This window comes from Catharus ustulatus, chromosome 9, assembly GCF_009819885.2.
Source record: "Catharus ustulatus isolate bCatUst1 chromosome 9, bCatUst1.pri.v2, whole genome shotgun sequence".
NCBI classification, from domain to species: Eukaryota; Metazoa; Chordata; class Aves; order Passeriformes; family Turdidae; genus Catharus; species Catharus ustulatus.
In genome coordinates, this window is record NC_046229.1 from 22,463,614 (window position 1) to 22,480,893 (window position 17,280).

The 17,280-nt window shown below is 37.9% G+C and overlaps 1 protein-coding gene across 12 annotated transcripts in view; it reads left to right on the forward strand.

Moving 5' to 3' along the window:
- NTNG1 (netrin G1) overlaps positions 1–17,280 on the forward strand; it is a 150,532-nt gene that overhangs the window by 90,433 nt on the left and 42,819 nt on the right. For all 12 annotated transcript variants that reach the window (XM_033068148.2, XM_033068152.2, XM_033068153.2 and 9 more), the window contains exons 4-5: positions 2,463–2,635; positions 12,336–12,362. In XM_033068148.2, the coding sequence (XP_032924039.1) occupies positions 2,463–2,635; positions 12,336–12,362 (200 nt within the window). The remainder of the gene's footprint in view (positions 1–2,462; positions 2,636–12,335; positions 12,363–17,280) is intronic.

The window sequence follows — 17,280 nt, forward strand, 5'->3', positions numbered from 1 at the left end:
GCCAGCTACTTCTAGAAGAAAATGCATTTTGCTGGTTTTGTGCAGAGCTGCCTGTATCAGGTACCAGCACAGCCCTCCAGGACGTCTCATTCTCTCAGTGTGTGGCTGCAGTCACACAAGATGCCTTGTGCAGGACCCTGCCCATTGCTGGAGCACCAGGGCCCTGCCACGTGCACCCCAGAGCTGCTGCCCAGCACGGCTCTGGGTGCTACCCCTTGGGCTGAGAAGCTCTTCCTCTGCAGAAATCTTGCCCTAAGAAGTCAAAAAACACGGGCACCAGCGCAGGCAGCAGAGCTGTGCTGCCCATGCTCCCTTGCCTGGGAAATCAGGAAAAGGAGGAGGCAGCCTGTAAAGAGGTGGGACACAGGGGGATTGGGGAAAGTGGGCAGTAAAAGGAAATTGTGAGGCTATATGGGAGTTATTTGTGAATGCATGTATATATCCATACATATAAATACATGTGTATGTTTTGAATATATATCTGGATAGCAGAGGAGGATGGAGAAGGCCAGAGTCCATGCAAGACTTTTACCCATGCAAGCAAAACTAAGAAAGGGTCAGTCCCTCTTCAGGAGCATATGACAAGCACAGCATCTAAGAAGTGCAAAAAGATTTTGCACAAGGCTTTGTGATACAGCTCTTCTTTATTTTCAGGTGCTTTTTAAAAGAGTTGTGCATATTTACTCCAATTAGCAGATGGACATATCTTTATCTTCTCCCACCTCATACAAGTCTGCAGCACCCTTTCAGAGCTCTAGGTACTACAGTTTTTCCTCAGAATCAACCTTTTTTTCCTCTTGCCTAGATCAGTCTGCTGCCTGACACTGTGTCCCTGTAATTAAACAGAAATCTCCTCCTGAAAGAAGTCCAGTCTCTTCCTCTAATTTGTTCTAGTTACTTGACAGACTCTCCTGCTTTTCTCCTCTATTTTTTGGTCTTGTTCTTACTGTATATCTCTCCTGTTTGGAGTCTTCCATTTTCATATTCCTACGGACAGTAAAACAACCCATGGCTTTTTTTAATAGCAGTACCCTTCACTAAAATGTTCAGTATCTAGTGAATAGATGGATGTCATCCCAGACAGGCATCTTTCATTCTGCTATGGACTCACTGAAAATTCACAACTGATTTAGTCTTCAAGCACATATTTTGTAAATTTTTAAAAATTACATTCTTTTTCTTATCCAGCATATTGAATACATATTGGTAATTTCAATTTTAAAAGTGTTGAACCTGTTTCTCTTTAGAATAAGCATTGCTCATATAACAGCAGTTTCATCTCCCTCATTTCTAGCACTGAGGAGAATGCTCTACCATCTACTGTATTACATATTCTTGTGGATTTTCTCCAGCAGCTACTTATGACAACTGCAAGCTTGTTTTACCCTGGGGACATATATATGTATGTGGCCAATTGCTTCAGGTCATATTCCTTCCAAATGGAAGTCAGCTTGACAGCTGTTAATTTGCACTTGGCCATTCCATGTGTTGTTTTGCTCTAATTATTGGTCACTGTATGGAACAGGTGACAAATGCCCACATGAGAACCCTGTAAATTACTAGATGTGTGGTCATTAGGAAAACAAACAGGAAAGGTCATTAAATACTGGTTTTCTCTCCATCCCCACACAGAAATAGTTTTTAGCTTGTTTTGATGTCTGTTGTAAAAGGATGGAAAGAGGTGAAAATACCTTATTGTTTATGAAACTAACTTCCCATTCTGTAAGTGTCCTAGTTTCAGGAAAAGAGGGGAATTTAAGGAAAATGCAATTGTTTTAGGACCAGATGCAGAATCTGGTTTTTCTAATGATTTTGTCACAAGGCTTGATTAGGTTTCTTTCCCAAGTAAAACTAAACGTGCCTAGCAAAATATTTCATCTGACCTTCAGCTACTGCAGCTATATTGAATTAAATCAGGAAAAGAGATTTCCTTTCTGAACAAGACAGTACTTGCTGCACAAGAATGGCAAGACATCAGTGTAGTGAGCTTTCATTCTACTGAAATGTAGCATTGCAAAGGATATTTAAATGAAGTCTGTGTTCTCAGGCTCCCAGGGTGTAAATTGGGCCTTAATTTGGGCCAGGTTATGTAAGGACATAGAGGACTTGTTTTGTTCCTGGGAATAGTAACTCTTGAATTTTTGCAAAATTATAGACCTATCTGTAATAAAAATTATGAATCATTTATTTGTTCTCAGTGGAGCTGCATTAGTGAAAACAAGATTCAGCATCTTGGAGTCTTAGTGACATTTCTGCTTTTAGACCTGTGTGAGCTGAAGATCTGCTACTTGCTCTTTGGGAGATGTCTTGTGATGTCATGTTTTCATGGTAGAACAATACCAGAGGGACAACACAGAAATTGAGCGGTTACCATAGGACATGCTTTTCTAAAACTTGAGCTTAAACTCACCTCACCTCTAAATAATATCCCACTTTGTTTTATTTTTGCCTTTTAAAATTAGGTGTAAGTGCAACCTTCATGCTACTGGCTGTAAAGAAGAAAACAAAAGACTACTTTGTGAATGTGAGCATAACACAACGGGCCCAGACTGTGGAAAATGCAAGAAGAATTATCAGGGCCGACCATGGAGCGCTGGTTCTTACCTGCCTATACCTAAGGGCACTGCTAATATCTGTAAGTAGTTTTGTATAATAAGGATGTTTCATTATTACAATTCTGCCCCATATTGTGACTCTGAAGGAAGATTAATGCTTGCAAAGGTTTGTCATTTCTTTCTGAGTCGGTATGTATAATTGGACAAGGTGTCAGTTTTTAAGTGTTAATTGTAAATATACATCATCTGTGCTCTCACACGGTTGTAAATAACTTCCAGGAGAACCACACGTTTATATCCATAAACACATCCCTGGACACTGCACAGAAAGGGCTAAGGAATGAAATAATTAGGACTCTTCATATAAGAGACACACACAGGTGAGAGAAAACAGTGGGAAAACTGCAGTACTGCTCCAGCCACGGTGCCCTCAGCTCTCCATGCTTACATCCTTATTGCCTTGTGATTGGTGACACTCCCAGCTCTACGCATCAGAACCATGCTCATTTTTTGTCCATTTACAAAAGGGGGAAAAAACTCCTTAGGCCAAATTTTTCATATTACTAATTAAAGATCTAAAGGTTGGGAAACATTTCCCCAGTGTTGACCTGCACTCCAGATTCAGATGCACTCTTGCAGATCAAGTGCTGAAGAGAGAAAGCAAAGGCAAAACCTGAGGTTTTACATCTGCTTGTTTCCAGCTAACAGCCACTCCACACATATCCTATACCAGCACACTTCCATATTATCCAAGGGAAGAAGTTACTGACAGCTCTATTTCCTGGTCCTGGACAGGATTGGGTCAAAATAAAAAATGGTGGTGAAAGAGAGGGGACAAAGACAAGTATGTCCATCAGTTCTCCCTCTCATGTGTATGTGAAATACACAATGATTTAGCATCCTTCTGAACTGAGTACCAGACTTAAATTCCTTTGAAGAAAGGACTGAAAATGAGGATAAACCTTTTTGACAGAAGTTTCTAGCTTCTTTTAAGAAATGAGTCCACAGTTTTGCCCTGATTAAAAGCAAAACATTCATTTTAAAATATTAGCTGTAACAATTTATTGAAAAAGTTATTTGAGAGAAACAGAGCTATGTATGCAGCTGAATGAAAAGTTTAAAACCAGGAGCAGTATGCAATGCTCAGAATGTTATCTAAGACTTCAAAGCAGCAGCTGTGAAGAATCAAAACTCAGAAATGAAGATCATAGGAAGCAGGACCTTATCAAGTAAAATGCAAGAGTAATAGACCAAGTAACAAACCATGAAGTGTGGGGGCATGAAATTATGATAAAATTCTTACTGAGCAGAAAAAAATGAACTTCCGAAAAGCAGGGAAAAACATTTTGTAAGAGTATTCACTTTTTTTCGCCTGTTATAAAAAGTGAGTGGGGCTCAAAGAATTAATACTTTAAAGCCATGTTTGGGAAATATGGTGAGATTTGCCGGGTTGATTTTAGCTAAATTCAGCTTGCTGTGTCATTTACCTCATACCCAGTCAGCTGAGCACACACCAGACGGAACATTGGAATTAGCACCTACTGAAAGAGTGTCTGAAGCTTGTTAAATCAACTTTATGTTAAAACAACATCAGTGAATTTCAGCAAATATACAGTTTCAACAAAAATCAAAATGTTTTGTAAATAATAGGTAGTCATTTCTGGGGTTGAGGATGATGATGAATCATCATGAAAACATAACCTTGTTTGAGCTGACAAATGCTCCACTTACCCTCAAATTCTGACTTCAGCAGTGATCAGCAGCGGAAATTTATGGCAAACAGGAAGAGGCACGAAGGATTTCTTCTTCACCTTCTCAGTTACCATGAAATAAATTGTCTTTCTGAGGTGGACTGCAGGGGTTGCTTCCTGCTGAACAGAGAGAGACATCCAGCTGACATAAGCTTGACCTCAGTGATACCTTATGGCAATACATTTCAAATTTTAGTGAGATGAGTGAAAGTATTTTATTTTGCTTGCCTTAGATATTTTTCTATGGATAACCCAGTACCTCCTTAGATAACAAACAAAGAATAATGCACCTCTGTTGACATCTGTTAGACCATTTATCATTACATATACTTGACCTTATCCACTCCTCCACTCTTTTTAAATGGCAGATCCTGATCTCTTTCCTCGTATCAAAACCATACCAGATCTCTGGCCATCTGTGCTTTTTTGCTCTGTTCTGGTTCTATGATGTCATTTTTTTAATTTGGTGAGACTAAAACTACACGTGATATTCTAGACATGAGAACAACATGTCTCTTTTACAATAACATAAGAATGTGCCTCTCTGGATTAGTCTTTCAGTCCTTTTTTAAGACTACCACAGTTAAAATATTTATTCTGGCCTCAAAGCTGACTTAATTGACAGGTTATATGCTACAATAGTTAGCTCAGAAATAATATATTTGAGTTCCTTTAAAATACTTCTTGGGGCAATATTTCCTCATGTTCAATACCATTTACTTCAGATACTAACAGACTTTCAGAAAATTCTTCAGCATGCGAGAATTTTTTTTTCTTTGTTGGGAACATCAGTGAAAACAATTAATTTAGTATTCAATTAAATTAATTATTAATTAGTCATAGTATTAATAATACCTCAATTGCCTATCTTCCCAGTTATCTCTCTGGGCCTCCTGCTTCTAGTATGATTGTTTTAACAAAAAAGAATTTCTAATTTTTGTGTCCATAGGAAGTTGATTCTTGAAATACTGTGGTTTATATTTAAATTGGTAGATTTTATGCTTTTTCCCCATATCTTTCTCCATTGAGAAGATTTACACTTTTGAAGGGTATCTTCACAAAATCATAACATTCTGTTGTTTTCAATTTGGCATTGAGGTTTGGATTTTTTTTCTTATAAGAGAGTTAATTTTTATAAGTTAAAAAAAAGAAATGAGTTATATATGATTATTTTGAGCCTCTCATATACTCGTCTCCAGCTGCTTCCATGCTGTTTGCATGCATATCTTTTTAGATGTTCTTTTCACTTTTCTTTTATCTAACTTCCTCATTTTCATTTCCTCGCTCTCTCAAAGTTAGATATTACTGCAGTGAATTTTTTTCTATCCTTTTCCTTCTCAACAAGCACATTGAGTTTCAGTCCAGAAGTGGTTCTCTGATAACTACTTCTTGAATTGCGTCCTATGCACTCCTTCAGAACTAAATCCACTTCTCTTCTTGTGGGTTGTCTGATTCCTTGCTACAAGCTTAAATCATTTATGGTATGTAAATCTTCATTTCTTTTGTCACTTTCTGATTCAAAGCTGCATGTGTTGGAGCATATGAAGTTATGCATTATTGTGCAAACTCTCTGCACAGCCAGTGAAATTTCACTTACCTTGTTGCCTTTATGTCACCATCTCCATTGTGTGGTCAGCAATGCAGCCCTGGTGTTACAGTGTCCATAGTCAGGTGTGGATTCTGAAATAATTCCTGGAACATGCTGATAGAAATAACTTCCCTTCAAATATAACATGAGTTCCCAGGGGGCACTTTGTATTATCCAGTAATACAGTGTCCCTTTGATACTTCTCCTTCCTCCAGTTTTCAAAGACCATCTTTTTCATCTAAGACCAAATTATTTAAAAATTTTAATATATTTTAATGTTACATTAATATGCTTAAATAAGATATAGTTGAACATAGTTGTATAAATGAAACACTCTGAATTTCTTTTCTTCTTTCCAGAAACTAAAAAGATACTCTTTTATGAGATTCTCTGAATTTGTGAAATTTGTTCAGATTCAACAAGAAGCTTAATGTCTATTTCCAAATCTTTCCCAGCTGAAACTTCTGCTATTTCCATTGCTCTGTTTCTGCCATTTTTTGTGGCCAATAAGACTTCACCATACCTTTTCAAGCTACAGCTCATGAAACAGAAGACCATTCTAGATTATTCTGTAGTCATAGCAGAGACCTTTATACAAAGCTGTTTTCTTTATCCATTTATTTCAGTTTTTCAGGAGAATGCTAAACATTTTTCCATGCTTTACCTGTGAAAGACAGCAAGTACTCTGTTGTTTACTGGCACTAACAATATTTCTCCATTTGTCTCCACACAGCATTTATTTTATATTTCCACTCTAGCTTATTGACTATTTTGTGATTACATTCATTCCCTTGTGCTGCCACATTCGGTAGATAGTTTTTTCTGCAATATGTTTTGACACACAAAGTGAACTTATTGAATTTCTCTCTACTTGGTATTACAGGATAGCTTTTCTCCTCAGCAGTTGTATGTGTCTGACAGCACTAGCCCTTTTCTTCCTCCTGTTGTTTAGATTATCTTTGGCACTTATGTTCTCTGCTCCATCAGACAGAGCTGTCTCAGACTCTGCTGAGCTGCCATGGATCAAAGCCTGCGTGCTTTGTGTCACTCCCTTCACCACCAATAACCTGTATAAAAGTGTCCAACACTCAGCAAAACCCCTTCCTAGCTCTTACATTACTTTCCTAATTCATAGTTCAATATAAAACAAGGATTGTCCAGGGCATGGGAAACATTGGTGATTCTTTTCAGTCAAGAGTCAGGCAGACAGTCTGGGTTTACTGAATTTCTCCTGCAGTGGGTCCCCCTTCCATGGTACCAGCACAGCCTTAAACCTCCCTGAAAGGGAAAAGACTTACAAGGCATCTGTGCAGCACAGCTGCCACAGAAACAGTTTTTGGCAAAACTTATGGCAACTCCAGAAGTACACTCGTACTACTCTCATTGATGTTCAGTTTTCCCCATAAATATTTGCTGACACAAAGCCATCTCGGAGAACCAGCATAAATGAAGCTGTCCAAGAAGTTGTGCATTCTAGTCAGGAATCCAAATAACAAGGATCCCTCTAACTGAAAGGATCACACATCCTGCTTTCCAGTCAAAGCAGACTCATAAACTAGACAGTGTCCCATTTTCTAAGGGCCTGTTCTCCCAAGTAACTGGAAGTTTTCCAGTGCCTTCTTCATGACTCAAGTTGAAGGAATGGAACACTTATGTTGAAGTTACAAAATATTGCTCCTTAATGCTTTTGGCAATGTGTTTCAAAGAGAAAAAGGAAGATATCAATAAGTTACAAAACAGCAAAGTTTCATATTGGTCCTGTTTTATATTACATACCAATATTAGCCCATGAAGCTTGCAGAAGGTATAAAGCCACAGGAGCATGTCACACAAAAGCTGGGAAACCTAGTGTGAGGGCAAAACTGCATTGTATCAAGAGCATTCAGGTAAACAGGAATGTCAGGAAAAACTAAAAATCTGCAACTGATAAACTCATTTTCCTTCAACTGGATATCCAGTGCAATAGCCAGCGAAAAATTGCAGGTACATACCTAAAAACAATGCACTATAAATAATGTGCTGTATCTTTTTTAAATAGGACTTGAAAAATTATCCTTCAGCACTCTACCCTCTTGCATGACCCTGCTGAGCTGGTTGTTTGTGCTGGCTATGGTGACATCTGTTGCTGGGAAATGAATTGTTTCCATACGTCACTGGTTTCAATCAACTCTATTTTTGCCGTATACAGTGAAGAGGTGAAATGAAAGAGACTTCTGATCCTTAAGCAGCAGCAGCATGGCAAGGCAAAGTGTCTGTTTTAAGATATTCAAAGTCCCAAAAATGGTCTGAGTTTCAGGCTTTTCAAAGTTTCTAATACTCTATCAATAAGTTACAATTAGTTGAAAAAATATCCTTTTATTTCACTGGGTGTTTCCTAGACAGAGTTTTCAATACTGATCTGGACTCACTAAAACATAGCATAAAAAAGTCTACATTTTTAAAAGATGCTACCCAATAAAACAATAACTACTTCCTCTGTCCCATTTATTTCTGATGATACTGCTTGGGAAAGCAGAGGTTAGGGATAACAAACTTCACCAAAGCAGTTCCTTTTCTATGAATTCAATCTTTGCAGAGAAACAACTGCAAAATTAACAGTAGTAGGAGTTCTGGGGCTCTTGCAATGAAGCAGATGAAATTTCCAAAGAATTTTCTTTCACTCTGTGTAATCCTTTGGCTGAATACAGGTTTAACAATACATTAAAAGTTTACTCCTATGATCATAATGATCACTCCCTTTGAGGGATTACAAGAGACCAGTATCATCGAGCTTCTCAGGGCTTTAAATTGCTAGAGAATTCAGAAGTTCTGAAATTGATGCTGAGCATTTGATATTGCAATTATGCCTCAATGGAAGAGCTGCAAAGGGAAGAAAGACTCACTGCGGGGAGTGCTGTCATGCTGCAGGGCAGATATTCTAGCAAAAGATCAGATGAGGCATTACCATCCCTGCTCTGACTCTGCTATGAAAAGCTCTGTATTTTGTTCCTGTTTAAGAGTCCTGCCAGAAGCACATGTGGGCATTGACAATGGAGGTGCTAAGAGGGTCTGCAGGGTATGACCTGCCTGAGACTGGAAGCAGCAGTGTGTCCTTCTCACCAAAGGCTTGTTCCATTTCCTTTGTGTTAAGGATTTCACTCTGACACAAACTAGAGACAAAATCAAAAACTTGCTTTCTTTGCTAGCATCTGATTTACTTTTTTGCTTCATCTCAATAGCCAGCTCCATGGTAGCTAAGAGCTAAAACAACCCATTTCTGGAAGCAGGGGAAATGAGAAAATTACAGGGCAGATGCAGAAGATCGTGTGAAAGGAAAACACCAGATTTTTTTCCTCTCAAGTAATGCATATATATTTAGATGCACTTACAGTGAACATGTAATATACCAAACCACCACCCTCAAGTCAAAAATAATAAGTAGTATTAGTGACTTTCTCCTGCAATGTTTGTCATTTCAGGGGCAGTACCAATCTCTGAACTTTTTTTGCATGCTTTAGTTGATGTTCCCTCACTATAAATCTATTACCATTAGTAGCCATCCATCCAAGTGATTCCAACTGGAAGATAATTTACAAAGCTGAACGTTGCTTTCGTTTAACAATTGAATAAATGTAAATTCAATCCCTTTTTGTACCTTGCTTAATAGAACTGTCCATCAAAGGAGGTAATGGGCCTGATCCTTTCATCTGTCTACCCTGTCCCCATCACTTCACTGCTGCAAAGTACTCAGATTTCAGTACAAGGCTGCCTGAAAACCACCCATGTAACAGACCAGGTTCAAGCCAAGGGCCAGGAATGAGGGGGTGACTCCATGGCCTGTGATTGTCCTGGGCAGTGGAGAGATGGCCCCACACCCTGAGGTTGTCCCCAGCAGTGGGGGGTGACCCTGCAGCCTGTGGTTGTCCCCAGCAGTGGGGAGATGACCCTGCAGCCTGTGGTTGTCCCCAGCAGTGGGGAGATGACCCTGCAGCCTGTGGTTGTCCCCAGAAGTGGAGGGATGGCTCCACACTCTGAGGTTGTCCCCAGCAGTGGTGGCACAGGCAGAGCTGTGCACTCAGGCCCTCACCTGCCTCCCCACTGAGAGAGAGCAGAATCACACCTCCTGTGCCTTGTTACCTAAGGACTTGCACCAAATACAGCTCAGCTGAATTTAAGAGCTAGCCTCAATATGTAGCTCCAGATCTCACACAAACACTCCTTCTAAGAATAATTTCCCCATCATATGTGCGGTTTTCACAGAGTGTTAATAGATCCTGCTTCATGGCCCTACATAACCAGCTCCTTTCCAGACAAACTCAGAAGTGTCGTTCTCACTCTCTTTAGTAAGAAGGACATAAAGTAGTGCACTATCAAGGCCAGTCACCTCACACAGGGATACCTGGTAGTGCAAAAACCAGTCTGGTTACAGAAGACCACACCAACTAAGAAACTCTGTACAGAAATAGCAAAACAGCTTTTGAAACGGAACCTGAAGATATCTTTGCAAGGTTAATACAGAGCCCTCAGGCTACCAGGCACCTTGTGTTCATTATTCTCTGCCCAGGAAGCATTTATCACTATGAATTCATTGAAAATTTTGAAGTACGATAATATGAGCAGACTTGCAGGAAAACCTCTTCCTTTGCTACAATCTGTTCAGGAGAGAAAGGAAAGGATATTTGTATGTGTGTGTAGGAGACAGAGAGGTTTGGGGCGGGGGAGTATACCCAGAGGAAATACAAATTTCACAGAGCAAGTGTGAGTGTGAGAACACAGGTTTTGTCTTTTATCTAATATTTGTGTAGGTTCCGTGAGTGTATAAAGGAAAACTAATCCCTCTGATTTAAACCAGCTACAATGACTTGGAAAAATTTAAACAAACAGCTAATTGAAACTTCAGGGGAAAATATTTGAAAATCGATTATCTTTTTGACATTTAAAATAAGGGGGTAGACATTCTCTTTAATTATCCTAACTTAAAAAAGCATTTTTTGTTACAATTAGAACCATGACTGTTCTATTATGATAATATTTGCATTTAGCTTTTGATACCTCACAGTGCTGAAATTTAGGAAAATGCCCATTAATCTCAGCAGAAGTAGAAGTAATTAAGTTTGCAGGCAGCTTCTGAGTGTGGGGCTGGGTGAGCAGCGGGTGCTGTCCATGGTGCTCTGCCAGGCCACAGCTGCCATAGGATATGAAACCTGAGAACTGCAGTTCTGGCATGTGCCCCAGGATTGATGTGGTGAAACATAAATACTCTGGGTTTTGTCCCCATTCTGCAAATTCTGTTATTTAACATTGTCTTAGTCGTGCCACAAGTTGGGATTGTTCCCAGCTTGACTCTGCAACCTTGCTTACATGGAATATCATTTATTTTCAAACATTTCTTCACTTAATTGCAGAGTGAGGTCCTTGCATGTCTCTAAGTAAGAAAGAACTTCAAGATAGATGTTGAAAGAAGTGTAGCAGATGTTTGGTGGAGAAACAGGTTTCTGCTACAAAATGTGTGCCACAAAAGTCAATAAAACTTTAAAAAGTCAAACTGTATTTAAGAAAGAGGATGCAAATACACAGGATTTCAATACTGAGCTGCAGTTTCTAACTAACCCAAGTGATGAGCCACACTGCCATTAACAATGGCATTTAATTTTAAGAAAATGTCATTTCAGGAAAGATTTCATATCCATGGTTTTGTGCTACACACAAAGCCTAGGTTTCAGGGCAGACCTTACAAGAAGCTAGTTCTTGGAATTGCCTTATACAACATGAGATCCCACACTGCTTATCTGGTAAAGGAGTTTTACTCCTTAATAGCCTCACCTCTTATGGTAAATCTCACCTGCATTTGGAATGGTTTCCTTGCATTAATTCGGTTTAGGAATTGAAATGAACACAGGAAAAAGAATGAATCAATGAGAGGCTTAATCAATATGGCCAACCTACTGCATTAGATTGTTTCACCCAATTACATTTCTTTCACATAGCTTAATTTAGATAACTGTCAGGTAAAAGAGGGGAAAATAGTTATATACAATTAATGCAACAGAAGGTAGCAACTGATCTAAGCAGCTGGCCAAAGCAGTTAGCAATGCATCTATCCTTTGGTTAAATTACTCTCCTGGATCTGCATAATACATGCATGACTGATATTTTTATCTAGAGCATTAAACCTAATGGCTGGTTAGTTGAAATACAAAACTGTTCTGAACAAATTCATGAAGTTCAGAGAGCTGGTAGAGATCCCATCTGTCAATGCATTTTAGTGGTCCCTGCAGCCCCATACTAAAAAATCTAAAAGACTCTGCATTTATAAAGGACTGGGCACATAATGGCAGATGCTTGAGTTTAACTATGGATTGATAAAGTATTCTGGAAATGTTTTCAGAATCTTAGATGTAATAGCCTGGCCAACTATAGCAAACAACTAACTACATTTCTTTGTGTTTTCTTTCTCTGCAGGTATACCCAGTATTTCCAGTATTGGTAGTAAGTAGTAAAACCAGTATTGTTTTGCATTGTCATTCAGCTTCATGGATCTGATTTCCCAACATCCCTTTCTGGTGTAGATAATGTTTCTCTGACAGCATGCCCTGTGGTGCAAGGGCTGTGTATTGGCCTTCCTCTCTGGCATTAACATGCAACTGTTATTACGTGGTCAGAGACAATGTCACTCCTTACATCTGCATTCAGCCCCAGATTTTCTGATCGATTCTTATCAGCAGATGAGCACTGAGTCCAATAAAACTGAGTGTGACACAAAGAATTAAGACACTGTTGCAGAGAGAATATTTGTTGAGAATTTTGAAGAAAAGTGTTTGCTAATAATAGAAGTATAGGACCAATAATTTTCATGTACGTATATGTGTTTTTAAGTTCAAAGAACAAATGGAAAAGTTTATAAATGGAATAGCTTTCATTTTTATGAAGTAGATTAGCAAATGCAGCATATCTGCTGGAATCTGCATTAACTCTAGTGGGCTTTGAACTCAGCTTTACTCCACAAAAGAAATAGAACTGTGTTCCTTCACAGAAGAATGCTTTCCTGCATGCAATTAAAGGACCAAAATACTACTCTTAAACTATAACAAAACCATAACACTGTTATGTAAAGAACTACTCTATCAATGAAATAAATGATTACTTAAACAAAACACATGAAGAGACCAAGTGCACAGCAGCTGAGCTGTGAGCCTCAGCTGAGTTCTGCAGCAGAGGAGTGCACACAGTCATGGCACGTTAGTTAATTGTCAGTAAAGAAGGGAGGGAGAAATGGGATCCTGCTGTGGCTCAAGGAAAGAATATTCCCCACAGCCTCAGCTTTGCAGATACTTTGGGCACAACTTGTATAATATAGGACAATCACAGTTATGAAATATCACAGTTGTTAAATGCAATTTGCCATACCTGATGTGCAAGTGAAAAGTTTTTAATAATTGGGGTAAAACTTTCTCACTTCTTATGATGCAGGGTCAGAACTATGAATTTATAATCAACTCAGTTTACTTTTAAGCTCATGAATAGCACTGATTTGTTAAGCTCTAGACAGCCAAGTTAAAGTTAAATGCCATCAAAACTATATCCCTTGCAAGTGTGAGCAGTGTTAGCAGCTGAATGCCACCGCACCTGTTTCTGCTTTAAACAGCAAAACACCATCAATGACAACAATGTGCAAATGAAAGCCTTCAATCTTAATAATGTCATTTACCTGCTCTAGTGTCTCCTCTGGTATTTTGCCTGCAGATTCGTAGTGATGTGCTATTTTCAAAATTTTGTGTTTATATATACATTTCATTACCAAAAAAACTTAAATTCTCAAAATGAAAGAGAATAAGTTTATGTCACTGTTCTCAGAAATATTCCTGCCATTAATAACAGAAATGGGATGAATGGGAAATAGCTCTTTGGAGTTTGACTGTGCTATAGTTTCTTAGTACTGTGTTGCATGGTCTATATAGTTGTGTTTTCACTTCACACTCCATACAGCCTTCGTCACCACATCTACCATTTCTGAGCATCAGCAGATGTTGGCCTTTGAAAACTTAATAGGGAAACTCAATTACCTTTTGAACAATGGTGAGCTGAAAGGATGCATTGTTGACCTCTTTGTATTTTACAGTGGGATGATTAGTACAGTTTATTTATTACAAATGGAGAAAATTCTGTTTAACACTCTATACAAAATACAAGAGTTCCTGCAAATCTATGTTTTATCTTTAGTCTGCTCTAAATGTCTTGGGATAATACGTGGTAGAATTCAACATATTTCTTTACCTACCTGAAAAGGGTGAAGTATGAGCATCTCTTCATGAGCACAAGTAAATACTCTGCTTTTTTTTCCCATGTGTTTTTTCTTAAATAGCTCAGGGGGGAAATAACTCTACTTGCTTAATGTTCTGAAAACCTTTCCTGTAACATAGGAATAGCAAAATTTTTTGTTAAACAAGGATAGAATCCATAAATTTAGCCTGTTCTCAAAGAGAATTTAACAGAAGTTCAATTAACACACAGAACCAAACAGGATTAATTAGTTGTGGCTGCTTTAATGGATTCTGCATGATTTTTGTTTCGTCTATGCTAACACAGTATTTGTTTTCATATCAGCAGAGTTTTTTCCAATCTGGGGACAGGAAGTTTCTCTCAGGAGATACAGTTTGGGTTTCATTTTGCCTGACAGCTAACACCTGCATGGGGGATATTGGCTTTTTTGTGCTCACAGCTCTTTCTAATTTATATGGAGGATGGGGTGGGGGCTTAGAAACACTAAACTTCCAGAAGGCACAGAAGATGCCAACTCAAACAATGTCCATTTAACAGGTTTTTTAAGACTGCAATGAAAGTCAGCAAAGAAAAATAAAATACATTCACCTGTGTGCACATATATGTATTATTCTCTGTTTTCCAATTTTGTATTAAAGCAGCTTATCACTAAAATTTGAACACAAAGAAAGAGTGGTCATTAGTAAACATCCTTTCTGATCATCTAGAAGAAAACAAAACAAAAACCCCAGAGCTTTCCCATTAAGGTAATTTGTACCTGCTGTTGTCTATCAGTTGAATAATAGGTTCTCTGATCATTTCCAGCATTCTTGATTACAATGCTGGCTCTTTCAGCATTTTTCAGCCATGTCTGAAAAAACACTGGTGAAAATGTTAGCAATTAATGAGTCCCAAAACCATTTCATAATTTTAAGCAATGATTACATATAGTATGTAAATATTCTGAAAACTACATTCATTTACTTGCTAAAATAATGATTGTACAATTTTACATAGACCAGTACATCAAAATGTTCATTATTGTGACCAAATACCAACATTACTAATCTGTACATATATACCTTCAAAAAGTTGAATCTTCTAAACTATTCCTTCTTTTTTTCCTGTAAAACATAACTCCACTAATTATGCTAAACAGTTTGTTATAAAGGGTATAATTAGATAGAGGATAGGATAGACATGATGTGCAAATAGCTCTGTGTGGGTGATTATCACCTTAAAGCCTGCTGCTGGCAGATGAGTCAGAGTTTAGAGACAGACCATGCACCCAAGTGCAAGATGCAATCACAATAATCAAACGGTATTTTCTGCTTTGTTCTCTATGTTTTTGTTCTCCCTTATAGTCAATTTTAAATGAGGAGAGCTTTTTTTTATGATAACGAATGCAAGATGCAGAAGTTAAAAAAAAAGGACTGAATGGGCATTTTCTTATTTTATTGTTTTCGTAACCTTGAAAAATCTTGTATTTTTCTGAAGCTAAAATAGCGTCTAGATAAAACAAATAGCTTTATTTGTTTTTCATATTTGTCATTAAATTTTAATGTGGTAAATATATATCTTAAAAGGTGGTGAGAGCAAATACAAGTGGATTTTTTTTCCTTTTTAAATAGCAAGACAAAGAATTTTGGACCTGATTTTGCCCTCTTGCAGCAACCAAGAAGTTCTCTTATTAAATCTTCAATCGTGTGATCAAAGCCATTGCCATGCCAAGCTCTGGACTAAAGTCTATACCCAACACATGCCAGCAGGGCATAAACATGCATAACTAGGTTGTATATTAATTTTCTATTATTGTTTGAGGTCAAGTTTCACAGAAAGCTGTACTGTTGAGAGACCATTAAGATATTTATCTCCTTAAAACAAGCAAAAATTGTCTTCATCCTGTATCTAATATTTTGCACATATAAGCAAAATGTTCTCATTTCAATTTAATTTTATCCAATCTGACCTTCTAATAAATGATATTGTTAATCAGGCTTCCAGTCTAAGGCAATCACCTTGTCTAGATAACTGATTATAATATCAAGCCAGTATTTATTTTCCCTCCTTTAACTCTTTGGAGCTCTTGGAATCTTTTGCTTTAAAAATGAGATTTTACACTATATTAAAACATTACAGAGCTGAAAGAAAATACAGCCTTTGTGGTATGATGTGCTCATTTGAATACTGGATGTAACAGAAATTTCCATTCAAATCTATGCCTTTACTGCTAGTTTCACCTGGTAGGAGTCACAACAGAGCCACTTTGCTGCTGTATAACTGGGGTGTGGCCCCTGAAGGTGAGGAGGCAGAGCTGAGCCCAGCACAGAGCAGAAATCTTTATAGAGATTTCCAGGGCAGGGTCAGAAACCACCAGTGCTGCCCCGGGGAGCACCACAAGGTCATTGAGATGGGGTTTGGGAGAGCCTTTTTCAGTTTTGGTTTTGCCAGATCCACCAATTTTAACAAATAAGAAGAGCTGTGCTCAGCAGTCTCATACACAGCCACTGAGTTTTCTCATTCGTCTTTCCAGTTTTCCATCGTTGTTTTGAGTTACTTTAAATCAGTCAGTGTTTTCAAAACTTTTTTATTTTTTCTAATATACAGAAAGCTACTCAGTTCATAGTTATCTTTCTTTTAACCATTAATAAATAATGAAGTGATAGGTTAATCTAGAAAATCAGCATTCCAATATGTACCATGCTACCCAGCAAAGCACATGCACTTGCAATATGCAAGTTGAGCTCAGTTACTCAAGGAAGTTTATAGAGAGTAGACACCATCCAAAAAGATATTTTAAAACCTAATTATCTACACAGCTTGGGGAGAAACTGCCAGGAAAAAATGCATTTCTGTGTTATCCTCTCAACCATTTCTTTCTGTTCCTTAAGACATGTAATCAATTTATTTCACAGACTAAAGCAAAGCATGAGGTTTCCAAATCAGCATCGTGATTTTCTAAAAAAAATCTTGATTTACTGTTCATCAGTTGTGAATTACTGTACAGTAATTCTAGGTGATCAGCCAACTTTAGCGTTTTTATAGAAAAATGCAGAACCAGTCTAAATAAAAAAAACAACACAACCCCTGCAAACTATCAACAAAGTAATTTTTTTCATGAGAAAGTGCCTAAATGTTTCCTTCCAAA